Source organism: Callionymus lyra, chromosome 2, assembly GCF_982586985.1.
Source record: "Callionymus lyra chromosome 2, fCalLyr1.hap1.1, whole genome shotgun sequence".
Taxonomy (NCBI): domain Eukaryota; kingdom Metazoa; phylum Chordata; class Actinopteri; order Syngnathiformes; family Callionymidae; genus Callionymus; species Callionymus lyra.
In genome coordinates this window covers 16,719,950-16,734,837 of record NC_141819.1, presented here as the reverse complement: position 1 = coordinate 16,734,837, position 14,888 = coordinate 16,719,950, and the positions used below count along the sequence as shown (strand labels likewise).

The following is a 14,888-nucleotide window of genomic DNA, read 5'->3' as shown; positions in this document are numbered from 1 at the left end:
CCTTTTAAACATGAATTTAATCTCATTTAACCTTTTGTTTCTTGCAAAAAAAAAATCTCAATTGTAAGAAAATTGTTACGTGAAGTTATGGAAAGACAAACTTGTCTTTGACATTTGTTCCATTGTAGCTTTGCGTCAAGGTTCAAGTTAAGAACTTTATATTTAGATCAAAACACGATTCTTTAAGAGATAATACAGCTTCATTGACTCTATGCACATGTATGTGTGACCTCAGATTATATATGAATACTATATATATATTTTTAAAATCTTGTTCAATTTAAAAGATCTGAAAGTGTGACTGTAGTGAAGATAATGATTAAAATATGTATTTTTATTTTAAATAAATTCTATGACCACTCTGAAAAATAAAAAAAATAGTTGGGTTTAAGAAGCAAAAATGCTTCATTATAAGAAAAATCTCAATTCAGCAGAGTGTTTGAAAAGCGTGGTCTGACTACGGCTTCATTAACCTGGGATTACCTAAAAACACCGCCTGGCGATTGTCCGGATCTCTCAGCTGTGAGAGCAAAATAAAGCAGCTAACTGGTCTAATGACTATTTGGGATGTTCTCTCTTTGTGACCGCAGCTCTTTCAGAGAGGATTTCCATTTGTTGGTCCACTCTCTCCTAAATCTGCTGTAGCAGCTCCGTGCTCCTCTAACGTCTCCATCCTGAGGAGCAGAGCTGAGCCCAGCTTACATCCAGCACATCTCCCCCACGTGAACAGAGCTTCTTTAATCCGGAGCCAATTTCACACAGCTTTGGAGAAAATTAAGACATCTACGTTCAGATTCTTCATCTGAGAACAGCTGATGCTGGGAGGAAAGTTAGCTTGACTCGCAGTGAACTGATGCCCTCGGTTTGAAACATGCTTAACTGTGTCTTTCTTTGTGTTTCTCTCATTCTACTTGTTCTTTTTTTCTTCATCAAACTGATGGAAAGGCAGGTTGAACATCTTTCATCTTATCAGTTTCAATGGACTGTGATTTGGCTATTAAACAATGAAGTAACCCGATTGAAGTTTCCTGGATCTAACCTCTTCAGTCATTGGTCAAGTCTCCTCAGATGCTGGAGCGAGGTCCTGTGCGTCTGAAGAATCCTCTGGACTCGACTGTGAATCTGCTCCCAGTACGAAGGACGAGTCCTGAACCTGTCACACAGAAACGACATGACTGCTGTGGCAGCACTTTAACATTGATTGAGCAGATGATTGACGGATGACCTTTGAATGTGGATGTTGAATAAATAAAAGAAAACAGATAAAGGAACGTGACGGTCATTATTTAACACCAAGGAGTTACCGGGTATATTTTGTCTTTCATGAAAAAATTACTTAGCGTAAGAAACACTTCCAAGGAAGCGCAAACATAGTTAATACTGCAACACATCAAAATTAAAAAAGAAGTTCAGATTATGTCCACTAGTCTGTGCTATAACATCATCTATGACAAGAGAGCGTCCTAACTCACTCATATGGCGTCTCACTGTTAAAGTGGCTTTTTGTATCTGAAGTTTTTGTACAACTTATTTTACATTTTAACATTCATTTGTTTAGTAAACAAGTTTTTTGTTTTCCATTTTTTATGGCCCAACTTAATAGAATGTCTACATATTATAGTCAATCATTTCTATTATGATTTCCACACAATTCTATATATAATTTTGAAGCCGTATTTGATTATATGTTATCGTATTACTGTTGTTTACATTTCAGGAATTATGGTACGAGTCTTCTATGTTTCACTGTCATACATCTATAAAAAAAGACTTGGCATTTCGGTTTATTCAATTGTATAATTACATTTATTCCTACGTCTTTTTTATTTTTGTAAAATATATTCACCATTTCTTTTGCTTTCTATCATTCAGGAAATATCATAAACAGATTTCAACAGAATGTACCATCTGGATCCAGGATCATTTTTGAAGGATTGATCAGTTTGTTGAGAAAATGATCAAACAACTTGTTGCGACAGCGACAGATGCTGTCGGTTGTCAATCATCTGACAGTTCTAGGGTTATCAACGGAACGTTGATTCTTGACACAATTGGAAAGCATATGTTCCCACAATGCAGCAGTGTTATATGAAGAATGATCTTTAAACGTAGGTCACTATATTGGGTGTAAACCACAATACGAGTAAGAGTTTCTCACTGATATTGTGAACCTATTATTAGACACGATCTATTTCAACTATTTTCTTTTTCTGACAGTTATATTTGACTCTTTGAACCAATAAACTGATCTAGCCTTATTCTCTGTCCACAAGAAAAAGCTGATGATGAATGTGTGTGTGTTTGTGTCGTCCAGCCGCGGCTCACAGACACACATCAGTAAAGGAAGTGCGCCGTAATAAACGTCGATGTTTCCTTTCATCCACGTCTATTTGCTGGAAGTGAAGGTGCTGACTGACGGAGCGACTGGGCTGAGCAGCAGTTTATAAATGGAAACTTTTCATCTGTAATCAGATAAACACAAAGAGTCATCAAGGACAAATCGTCCCAGACATGAAGAGACTCGGATTCCTGAGCTTAGGGGGGGAAACATCATTGCTGGCATCTGTCATTTTCTTTAGAGATCATAGATTTGGAGGCGAGCCGTGGCCCTCTCGCTGTCGGGGGGAATCTGCCGCTCTAATCCCTCTGCCCCGTTTTCATTTGAGAGGAAAGTATCATTCATTCCCACTATTTGCTTTACAGTTTAAGATTGTCTATCGATTTTCATGTTTACTTACGGAGCGAGCGGAAGGGGGGAAGGAAGAAAAAAAAAAGGGGGCAGAAGCGAAAACAAACAAAACGGAACATCTGTCCCGTCGGTGTGCGGAGCTCACAGCTGCGGTGATCGATGGCCAGGTCTCTCTGAATGTATTAAAGTGTGTATCGGGTCAAATGCATCAGACTGAAGCCGGAACGCAAATCAATAACGTTTTCCTCTTTGTTTTTCTTTTCTCTCTGCCTACTCTTGTCGTAATGAACAAACATGACATGGCATCAGTTTCTAGAATATCTGAGGTGGAAAGGAAACCGGTCAGGTTTGTCCGTCGTGTTCAGAGCAAACATGCAAAACGCCCTGGCTCAGGAACACGTCTAAAAACCTAGATACAAAAATATGATCCTTTCAATCCTGCAAACTTCTATACGGTAACAGGAAAACAAAGGATTTAACTTTCTCTCCCCTGGAAGGGCGAATAAAACGAAACGATCAGATCCGAGACAAGATGTTTTCAGCCTCCAAATGTAGTTTACATGCAAGAAGAAGAAGAGGGCGGTCGATGACGGGCAGTCACTCATCCCAGGAGTCCAGACAAGGTTGTATGTGATGTTGTTTTGTCTAACGGACGACGTCCTCATCGATCACTTTATTTTTCACGCTTTGATTAACACGAAGATTTAAGACTTGAACGTTATCACAGAGAAAACACCATGTTTTCCACTGAATATATTTGTCATTTATATAGGACTATGATATACATGTATGACAATAAAACTTGTTTTGATTTTTAAAATACATGGCGTGGTAGCAATATCAATGATTAGCAATAATTAATAGAATTATTTATTAACAATTTAGTCAAAAATAGAAGTTTGCAGATTCTGGGATTTGAAGAAGTAAATTACTTTTCGTCTTCCGAGTTCATTAGAATTGAAGAGCTGATATCAGGAAATAATTTGGATGAACTTCTGCTTAGATTGCTTTTGGTAAATATATATACATTTGAATTTACCTTTTTCCCTTAAAAATTGGTTTTGTGTTCCATTTTGCCGATTTACCGTACATTTCATCTTGTTCGTCATTTCGTAGTTGAACCTGTTAAACTAGTACTTATTTCTATTCATTACTTAGATTTTCTTGATGGATTTTAGAGATAACTTTATATTTTAGGATTTTCTCACGGATCAAACATCATTTCACTTAATGAATAGATATTTTAAAGACGTTTTAAGCCTTTTTAAATTAATCTATTTTACTTGAAAAATAATGAAGCTATACAAACAACAAAATACCCTCCACTTCTGTGGGTTGTGTCCAAGGTTTTTCTTCTTACCTCTCGCTGAGGGAGAGACTGTGATTCGATATGTTTGGAGATACTGGAGCAGAGATGGTCGGTTGAGTTGAGCTCGTCCTCCTTATTGGGCTTTTACTTCTGCCTCTTTTCTCAGGAGACAACGGAGGCTTCGCAGCAGCAGGACCCTGGTTGAGTTCAGAAGGAAAAACTTTTTTATTTAATCGTACAGGATGTAAGAACACAACTTATACTTCCTGCAGAATCTGATCCTACGCGTTTGAAATAAATACTTTTACTTACTCTGTTGCAGTAAAACCTGTAGACATTATCGCGTGACCCTGCAATGACAACAGAAGCAGAATAAAGAGGAGATATTTCTCTTATTCTTACTCACTTACTTGAAAAACATGTTGTACAAACGCTTGAATCATCTTTTTATTTGTGTTATGTAAACAGCAGAGCATCTTTCCAGAGGTAGTTTCTTAAGGTAGTTTATAAATCTTGATTAACAATAAACTCTTGCTGTGATCGAGGATTGATAAGCATGACAACTACCTTTGTGATCAGACGAGACATTGACGCTACGATGATGCGGTTTTGGAGATGAATGAGACGTCCTGCTGCGACCACCCGACGCCTGAACAAAACAAAACCATTATCTTAACCTGAGTTTGATCACAGCAGCTCTGGTTACCAGCAGATTAAGAAACAGACAAGAGTGACTATCTCAAAGTTCCTTATAATAAACATGACATTATTGAATTGGCTTCAGAGAAAAGACATGATGGCCGGATAGGATTTTTATTTAAAAAAAAAATTAATGCCACATTTGTAATTTCCTCGTCTCACTTTTCACATCCAAGCCTAATTCTTCCTTAAAAGAAAGATATTTATCAATAACATTTAGACCTCCTAGATTTCACTTCCTACTTTGTAAACCTTTTAAGATGAACGATCAAATTTCCTTCCATTAGACATGACCCTCATATTCTTGAACACAATAGTATTTAAAATAAAAAATGAAATGTACCTAAACAATCAACAACTCTTATAGTGCTAAAAAATTCCAATTTGATCTGATAAAAAAAATGGTGGTCATTAAAAAGGCTTTAGAAGAATGTGTCGAGTGCAGTCTCTTGAACATGCACAGGAAACTAATTCACCACGGGACTTGGTGACTTCATGAGGTATCTATTTGTTAATTGCAGCTTGACTCTTAATTAGGAGGGTTAATTGTCGACAGAAGATCCCCCCCAGGAAAACAGGAGCAATGGCTGATGTGTTTTAGCAAATTCCATTTATGAGCATGACAAAGTAACAAATGCGAACTCTAATTAGGAATTTGAACAACGGTGCGCTCGTGGGTTTTGGAAATCAAACATCAGGATTGTATTTGATGTAAATGAAGAAGGAGTGCAGATTGGAACGAAGGGGAAACGGAGGGAGGGGGTTCAATGCGTCAGTGTTGTTCATCCAATGTATAAAGCAGGAACATTTTGGCATGTTTTTTATTCACTATTTGTAATAAAATTGCTTTTTTTGCTTCTAATTGTGTTTTAATCGGAAAGTTACTTTTTTTTTGTTGTAAAATTGTAGAGACTTTACCAGAAGAAGGTAATAAACATTAACCCTTGTGTAATCTCAGGGTTATGGTGACCCCAAGGCCCGAAAACAAATATGTTTGTGGTATCCCTTGTGTTGTCGGGTCAAGGTGAACCACTGCATATGTATTTATGAAAGCCACAGAGGTCGTTCACATTTTGAGTTAACCCTGGTCACTTGGGTCACCTTGACTCAGAGATAACACAAGGGTTAAATATATTTTGTCTGGCCAACCTATGTTGTTGCGTCATTGCCAAATACAGCATGTGGATAAATTTACAAAACACGATAAAGGTTTGTTTCAGTTTCTTGTTTCAGCTTCCTGGTGATTCAAAAACCTTAGTTTTACTTATTAATTGAAACTTAGTAATATAAAAACACAGTCTCTGACCAACTACTGTAAAACAGTTTGGTGGTCAGATGATACAAACAGACAGAGTAGTGAAGCACATCGTTGATATAATTGCTAGAGTTCTTCTGCATGATGACTGTTGAAAATTCAACTATCATTACAAAGAATAGGAAAATAAACTAATAATGTCAAAATGTTACCATTTAATACGTTAAAACACATTCTGTTATCTCTGGGTCAAGGTGACCTGAAACCCGAAAACAAATGTGCTTGTCATATTCCTTTTCTCTTGGTCAAGGTGAACGACCTCCCTGGCTTCCATAACTACATAGGCAGTGGTGAAGGTCGTTCACTTTTACCCAAGACAACACAAGGGATAAAAAGGATGAAGCATCCAACAAAAAAACCTCCATTAAATAAGTAGAATCCACACAACAAAATGTCTAATTTCCAGGTGATGTGAAATGAAAGTAATGCCTCATCTTGACATCTGGGAAAGGAAGCAGAAAGTGCAGAATCGCATGAACACGTTTTTTTTCCCACTGATGTCAAAATCCATTAACAGCTCAGGTAAGAAAAAAGATTATCACTACTTTCGTATTAATCCCTTCATTTAATCTGCCCACCAGATTAAGTTAAAATTCAGAAGTCGTGAACCTCATCAGTTGTAAAGCCCATTAATTTCATCCTTCTTCGTCTGCTTAGCCGGAGTTGAGTGTGTCGGTGCGAACACACCACCATCCCCGACTACTTCAGTAATGAGAAGCTCTGAAGTCACACTGATTCTGACAAGATGACGTTCTTTTAGTGCATGAATCACTTTTACTACCAGAATATGTCTTTTTCACCATTGAAAAACTATTGATTGGAGTTTTGCATGGCAATGACTCCTTCAGCCCTGGGTAGCTTGGACTAAGCTTCAGACAAACAATGGATAAAAAACTGCATCCAAGTTACTGAACTTGGATGCAATTTTTGAAAGCTCAAAACCCAGAGACAACACCAGGGATACCTCAAACCCATTTGTTTTGGGCCTTTGGGTCACCTTGACCAAGAGACAACACAAGGGATACCACAAACAGATCTGTTTTGGGGCCTTTGGGTCACTTTGACCCAGATACAACACAACGTATACCACAAACACATTTGTTTTGGGTCAACCAGGTCACCTTGACGCAGACATAACACAAGGGATACCACAAACACATTTGTTTTGGGGCCTTTGGGTCACCTTGACCTAGAGACAACACAAGGGTTAACAATTGTCTAGTTTCTTACATCTCTACAAAAATGATTGAATGTATTTTTTCTGGTCTTCAGAGATAAAAGGTTTAGAGAACAATCAGGTTAAAATTAGTGATATAAATGCTCTTTAAATCTGCACTTATTTAATGTGAAAACACACTTTTTGAACAGAAAGTTAATTTTATATTTTTTATATTTTGCAGTTTTAAAAACTTCGTATGAAAGGTGTTTTATATTTTAAAAGTGAGGATTTTCTCCAAAGTCATATTACCAGTTCAGTGAACTTTACTAATATAACAAGTGAAATTGAGTGAAACACAGACTCAATATAGGAACTTTTAGTCTCAAAGAAACCAGCTCAGGGCTCCTGTTGATTCAGTGTTATAGACTTAACATTTGGTATTTGCAGGTCATGCAGTTTTATTTTACCAGTTTATTTAACGAAAGTTATTCCGCGAAAACGATCGTGACATTAAACTGGTCTGCGTTACAAAAAGGTCCTGTTTAACATATATTAACCACGTTTTAATCAAAATTGTTTTATGTATGACAACATTTGCATGTATTTATTTTACAACTAGAGTGTTTATGATCATGGCACCTGTTCCTCAGGTACATGCAATGGAATGCAAAGATTTTGGTATAAAAACAAACCGATGATGTCGGCCGGATCTGCGTTTTCCTCCCGAGGTTTTGTGGCCCGGACTGGACGTGGCTCGTCTTCTGCCCGCTATCCTCCGACAGCTGGCACGTCCTGCGATGGCAGTGAGGGGACGAGGTTCTGCTCAGAGAGGCGAAGGTGGGCAGCTGGAAGCCAAACTCAACAGGAACCTGAGGAGCTCCGTCTTTCTTCCCCGGCTTGTTTGTGTGTGCGGCAGGCGAGGACGAAGAGCTCGACACGCGGCGACTTAAAGCAGCCTCAGAAGTCTCCTCGGGTGCAGCGTTCCATTCCGCTGTTCTGGATGATACACTTCTCTGTGACCGCGTTATTTTAGAACCACGTTTGGACCGGCTCGGCGCCGGGGAATACACACCGGTCTGTTTGTGAGAAAACATCAGAGAAAAAAAAACATGTATTTGTTATTTCAGTCAGCCAGACAATCCTCACTGGTCTGCATTTCTTCCAGCAGTTTAGATTTCTCTGCAGACCTCGATGCTATTCTGTTACACAAGCATCAGCCATTTTCGCTTCAATGGCATCTGCTCGCTCTCTCTCTGGGCACAGATTTGTTCTCCCTTGACGAAACCATAAAACCATTAGCTAAATCATTCAGCTTAAGTGTTACAACAACTACGGTTCGGGCTGTCTGCGGCGCTGCAGAAGCAACCTCTGCAGAATTACTCCAATAACTCTAATGGCCACTAACATCATTCTTCGCCGCAATATCCAACTTCCTGTGGGTAATGCCAACCGGGGATAAATAAGTTAAAATAAAATGTTAATTGCATTTGTTGGCCATCTCCAGTTTAATATCATAAAGGTGCATTATGAGGCTGTAAAACCAGGATAATCTAAATGCTAATTAGGGAATCACGCCGCATTAAAAGTATTTTTAAAAGAAACCAAACGAAGAATAAATCCTCCTTCAGGTTGCCATTTGAGGACGCTGGGATTTAATGGAATTACGGTAAGTGCGTCCGACCCAGCTTACTTTACCCATGACTTCATTCACTTTTTTTATGAATGTGTCACTTTTTTGGGGGCGACTAAGTGTTTAGCTTAAGTTTATTAGAATGAAAACACACTCAAAGTTAAACTCTCAAGTGGTCAGAGTCAAGATAATTATATAAACATGTTACATAGGTTTGTGTTCTGAAACTCATATGTTTCTAATATTTAAAGTTTTTAGCTGATTTTTAGGATTCAAAACGTTACATTATTTGATCTTTTTCAACCTTTTTTAATCACCGTTCGCAATTTTAATTTATCTTTATGTAGACAAATCTGTCCATATTTTTATTTAGTCTACATTAACATTTAAATAGTTTAATTTAATTATTCAAAACACTTTTTTAATATATTAAAATACATGTTTTTGTATTTCCTCCTTTTGATATTTATCTCATATCAAAGGAAATAGCAATAATAAATATTGTTCTTAATTTTATTTGTAATAATTTAATATAGAAACAAAATTAAGTTATAAATAAATGGTTCATATATACTGTACATATATAGATAATAATAAAAAATATATATATATATGCATTATTCATGTTAATTATTACTTGATATATTATATATATATATATATATATATATATATATATATATATATATAAAAATAATAATAATATACATTGTATTATTTGATAAGGTAAGGTAAGGTAAAACTTTATTGATTTTGTTTTTTTCCCAATAGCCACAGAAAATACAGCAATTTTCCATAAAAAATAAATAAAAATAAAAATAAAAACAAGAACATAAAGAGAAAGAACAAGATGATACAATCTAAGTCTAAAGACAAATAACATAGATAAAAGAAAAATAACAAAGACAAAGCATACAAAGACTAACATAGAACAGAACATCCAGATACTTTCACTCCACTCCTGCCCCCGAACTCAGAATTGTACAATTTAATAGCCCGAGGAATGAATAAGTCCCTGAGTCTATTGGTTTTGCACCTGGGTAGGAGCATTCGTGCTTCATCTGCTTCTCTGCTCACTGATGACAGTGTTCAGAGGATGATGTAGTTTTTTATATATATATATATATATATTATAATCTAATATATATATATATATATATATATATATATATATACATACATATATACTATAATTTATAATATAATATAATATAATATAATATAATATAATATATGTTAACTAACCCCCAGATTGTTACTCAGTGCAGATCCCTGATGTAATGTATGAAATTCAGCCAAAACACTTCATTATATTGTTGACACACAGCGTTAAAAAGTACGATGTCATGTGACTGAGGGAAGCTTCTGTCCTCTGTACAAATTGGAAGACTCGCAGGTGACCCTCACACTATTTGACTTCAGAGGAATTTGTGTGCAAATATGCTGGTAGATGTCAGCAGTGGTTCACTATCTACATCCCAGATCTGCTTCCCCCTAATTACATTCACAAGGACTGAACAAATACCCTTGAATCGCTGCCTGTATAGATAGGTAGATGCAGTAGTCATGGCAACAATAGAAGGCAGCCACGTATGGTGGATACAACCAAGTATGATGATTGGCAATATCACAGCGAGCCACTGATGAACTGATAGACCTGACTATCGTTTGTTCACGGTGTATATTGAAGACACTCAATTAAACAACTTTATTACAATTTAAAGGCGTACTACGATTGAAGCTTGACATAGTTACTAACTAGAGACAATAAATATTTAAAAAATAATTACCGGTAGAAATAATTAAATTCAACTTTTAATATATTTTACAACAGCAACAAGGAAGATCATTTTAAAATTTAAATTAACCGATATTAAAAAAAGGATTAGTTATTGGCTCTCTTGTGTTACCTCTGGGATAAGGTGACCCCACGGCTGGAAAACGAATGTGTTTGTGGTATCCCTTGTGTTTTCTCTGACCTCCCTGGCTTCCATAAATACATATGCAGTGGTGGAGGTCGTACACATTGATCCAGAGACAACCCAATGGATACCACAAACACATTTTGTTTGACAGGTTGATCAGGAGGGCTGGCTCTGTGGTTGGAATGAGGCTGGACTCACTGGTGACAGTTGCTGAGAGGAGATCATTGAACAAACTGCTGTCCATCATGGATGATGACAGTCATCCTCTGAACACTGTCATCAGTGAGCAGAGAAGCAGATGAAGCACGAATGCTCCTACCCAGGTGCAAAACAAATAGACTCAGGGACTCATTCATTCCTCGGGCTATTAAATTGTACAATTCTGAGTTCAGGGGCAGGAGTGGAGTGAAAGTATCTGGATGTTCTGTTCTATGTTAGTCTTTGTATCCTTTGTCTTTGTTATTTTTCTTTGATCTATGTTCTTTATCTTTATCTTTAGACTTAGATTGTCTCATCTTGTTCTTTCTCATTATGTTCTTGTTCTTATTTTATTTTGATTTATTTTTTATTTTTCATGAAAAATTGCTGTATTTCTGTGGCTCTTGGAAAAAAGTTAAAATAAAGTTTTACATTACCTTACCCTACCTTACCTTACTTTATTTGCTTTCCGGCCTCAGGGTCACTTTGACCCAGAGATAACGCAAAAGTAAAAATGCCAAATAAAAAATGTTGATAGTTTTGTGTGTGAAAATGCAAGACTTACAGGTGAGTAATCGTGTGACCCAGCCCTCTCTTCGATGATCGACGTTGTGGAGAACTTCACTTTCGGGCTGATTCCCTATAGAGTGAGAGACAATATGAACCAAACAAACAGCACTAACGGGGAAATGGAGACAAAAGAAGAGATAATGGCACAGCTTGGAACAACCAATCTACAAGCACATATTTTCAATTTAAGCTACTGCCTTGAGAGAAACAAATTGCAGAACAGAGAACGGCTTCACTGATGTTTAAATAACGTTGGGAGACGAGCTCCTAAATTGCTATGTATGAAAAGACTAAACAGTGAGGGGAATTGTGTTTAAAAACACAAAAAAGAAACGCAGCAGGCTCAGACAGGAAACATTATAAAGAGCATTAGTGAGAGTGAGAGATGGAGGATGAAACAGAAGATGAAAAAAAAAGATAAAAACAACAACATGAGTACTTAATGAAAAGCAGCAAACTTCTCAGTTTAGTTCTGCATGTAGCGAAAATGGGTAATAGATCCCCGAGGAGCGCCGCTGAAGTGAGGCTGAGGCGTTTGAATTGTAAAGTGGGTCTGTGTGTGATGTACAGAGAGCGACACACTTTTGAGGGAGCTGCAATCTTCCCCAGTCTTTGAATGACAAATGCAACGTTGATGCCAATCAAGCCGGGGTACGGCTCCGCTGGCAGGGTCGCCCTGACATGTCGACATGTTGCGCAAACCAGCCCGAGGACAAATTTCAGGCGCTGCGCTGTTTGAATTTGCTCAATCAAGTACGACTACTGGGGTGAATGGCATGTGTTATGAGCTGCGCCTCGCGCCGCAATGAGACGTCTGAGGGAGAATGAGGAGAGTGACAGCCTACAGGGAAGGAGGCGGACGCCCGCATCACCACGTCTCTCTCCGATGCTCCTTCTCCAGAAAACAGTCTCGCAGCAGGATACAGGAACCGTCTGCTGTTTTCCTTCATGGTCGCCATGATCTCACCCTCGGATTCTGTAAACACACAAAGCCACAAGTTTTGTTTTGCCACATTACAAGAGAACTCAATATGGACCTGATGCAGCCATATGGCATGTTTGAGAAAAAAAATACCTGGAGGCACCAACTGAATCAGCTCAAATGTTGTGGTGTCAGCTAAGGAAGGAGAGCAAATACAGCTTGAGCAAACGATCAGTATCGCGGCTAATAGCCTATAAGCTTGCACAGCAGAGGATTCGGGACTAAGAGATGAGGAGGCAAATCTCAGGAGGCCGTTTACCTTCCAGGAGGTCGGCTACATCAGCAGGGTCAACGACGCCGCTGAACGTCTGGTAATTCATACACACACAAACACATCAACGCTACAAGATGATATCCTTTTGCAGACTGGACACTGTATATTGCAAAAAGAACTACATACGAATTGTTAAAACACATATTCATATTTTAAAAATACACAAACCGAATATATCCGGGAATTTTGTTTTCACATTTTATTAAAGGACTTAACTGTCATAAAAGCTGTAGATGATTTTTTTTGTTATATGAAAGTGTATCACAAGAAAGTCCCGAAAAGAAAGAATGAAAGGACACAATAGCAATAAAACAAACAGGATTTTGAAATGGTAACGAAAGTTCAGAGCAACATTCTTTGTCAATCGTTATAAAATGCATGTTTTTTTTACACCATAATAATCTCTCAGACAATTTGACACAGAAAAGTTCTAAGACTTCATACTGATTCTATAGTTCACTTAAGTTATATAGCACCGTGCAATGAGAAAAGAACATTACATTTTGAAAAAATGAGGAAGTAAACTAACCAGTTGACTCGAAGAGTATCATATTATCTTTATTTATTCTAATTTTAACGAAGCAAGATATTCATTGAACAGCTGTAAGTCACTGTAAAAGCAGTTCATTTTAGAGCAATTACTTTTAAATACACTACTTTTCAATTAATTTTGCTTATTTACCACAGAAGTAAAAATGTATCAACATGCACCTGAAAAAAAGACTCCTGGCCAGGATATTACTATAATACAAGGTTTGATTTGGTGAAGATAAGAGCACTACAAAGACATTAAAAGACGGTGTTCAAAAACATTGTATAGTTTAAATCTCACCTTCTCAAATACCATGTTTTCATTGAAGAGAAGAGGAAAGATTGGTGGCTGGCACGGTGTTATCTGATACTGGCCAAACATGCAAACCTTTAAAAAGATGAAGCTCCTCTGAGACAGGATGACTCCGGGACAAGAGACCTTTAAAAAAAAACAAGGGTGTCAAGTTAAACAACGTTTATAGTCTGGAGATAACTTTGTCATGACGTGACACTTTAAATGATACTGAATTGGAGGTTAAAATGATCAACATCTTAGATTTTTATTTATATTACTATTTATTCATTGATACATTACAATAGTGTCTGTCTATACCAGTAGTTATTTTTCTTTTTAATTGTTGTAGTAGTTTTAAATTGCTGTACATGAATCATTCAATGGAAATACTTAAAGGGCTTATCTGAAGAAATATAAAATATAAAACGAAGGTTTAATATTTGAAGGTTCACCATATAAAAGCAGTGCAATAAAAAGTTTTGTAAAGTAAACATCGAGTTACTTAATCTAGATCACGAAAAAAAGACACCGGAAATGACGCAATCAAAAAGCTACATATTATACACATTTACGACTACGTCCACTTATTTAATATTTATGACAACGGTATCTATGGTGTAAAGTCAAGAAAAGTGTCATGAAATAATTCAAAATATAAATGTGAATCAAATGTTTTATTATTAAGAAAGAAAAACGTGAAAATAAAGCTAAGCTAGCAAAGCTAACTATACAACAATGGTTATTGTTTCTCCGCCACACTTACTGCAATGACGCTCACGTACACCGAACATTTTAAAGATTTCCTGCGAACTTTGGAGAAGGAACTTTTCCTCAGAGCTGCCATTCATTCAACTTGACGAGCACGTTGTCATAGAAGCGTCAACATTGGTGTGACGTCACGTGACGTGTGTCGATGACGCAAGTCCCATCAGAACGATCACATTCACGTCAACACTCAACGTGACATATGTCAACGCCCAGGTACATAACCGTATCCAAATCATTTACAAGTATAAAAGTATAGTTTAGGTATACAAGTATAAGTATCAGAAACTTTTATTCCCAGGAAATGTTGTGGTGTCAAGGTAAGTATAATAAGGTATATGTAATTGTAGAGTACTAAAAGTATAGTAACTTTCTTTGGACTAAATTGGAACATTTTAGGTTCACAGAAGTACACTTTTAATGTATCATATCTATACTACCAAATGTACTAGGTATACACTCCAAGTCTTATATAATATAGTATAGTATGGTATGGAATGGTATAGTATAGTATAGTATAGTATAGTATAGTATAGTATAGTATAGC

General features: G+C 36.9%; 1 protein-coding gene across 3 annotated transcripts in view; it reads right to left on the bottom strand.

Moving 5' to 3' along the window:
- spata6 (spermatogenesis associated 6) overlaps positions 1-14,438 on the bottom strand; it is a 31,807-nt gene extending 17,369 nt beyond the window's left edge. Inside the window, exons 1-11 of one of the 3 annotated variants that reach the window (XM_087783726.1) lie at positions 14,340-14,438; positions 13,583-13,720; positions 12,736-12,784; positions 12,570-12,611; positions 12,340-12,470; positions 11,490-11,564; positions 7,864-8,247; positions 4,566-4,647; positions 4,311-4,348; positions 4,050-4,195; positions 1,040-1,153 (exon numbers count right to left, since the gene is read on the bottom strand). In XM_087783726.1, coding sequence (XP_087639852.1) covers positions 1,048-1,153; positions 4,050-4,195; positions 4,311-4,348; positions 4,566-4,647; positions 7,864-8,247; positions 11,490-11,564; positions 12,340-12,470; positions 12,570-12,611; positions 12,736-12,784; positions 13,583-13,720; positions 14,340-14,420 — 1,272 coding nt within the window. In that variant the 5' untranslated portion in view covers positions 14,421-14,438 and the 3' untranslated portion in view covers positions 1,040-1,047. Of the gene's footprint in view, positions 1-75; positions 1,154-4,049; positions 4,196-4,310; positions 4,349-4,565; positions 4,648-7,863; positions 8,248-11,489; positions 11,565-12,339; positions 12,471-12,569; positions 12,612-12,735; positions 12,785-13,582; positions 13,721-14,339 lie in introns of those variants that run through there. The other 2 variants (XM_087783725.1, XM_087783727.1) reach the window with 2 other exon arrangements.
- Positions 14,439-14,888: the final 450 nt, after the last annotated feature.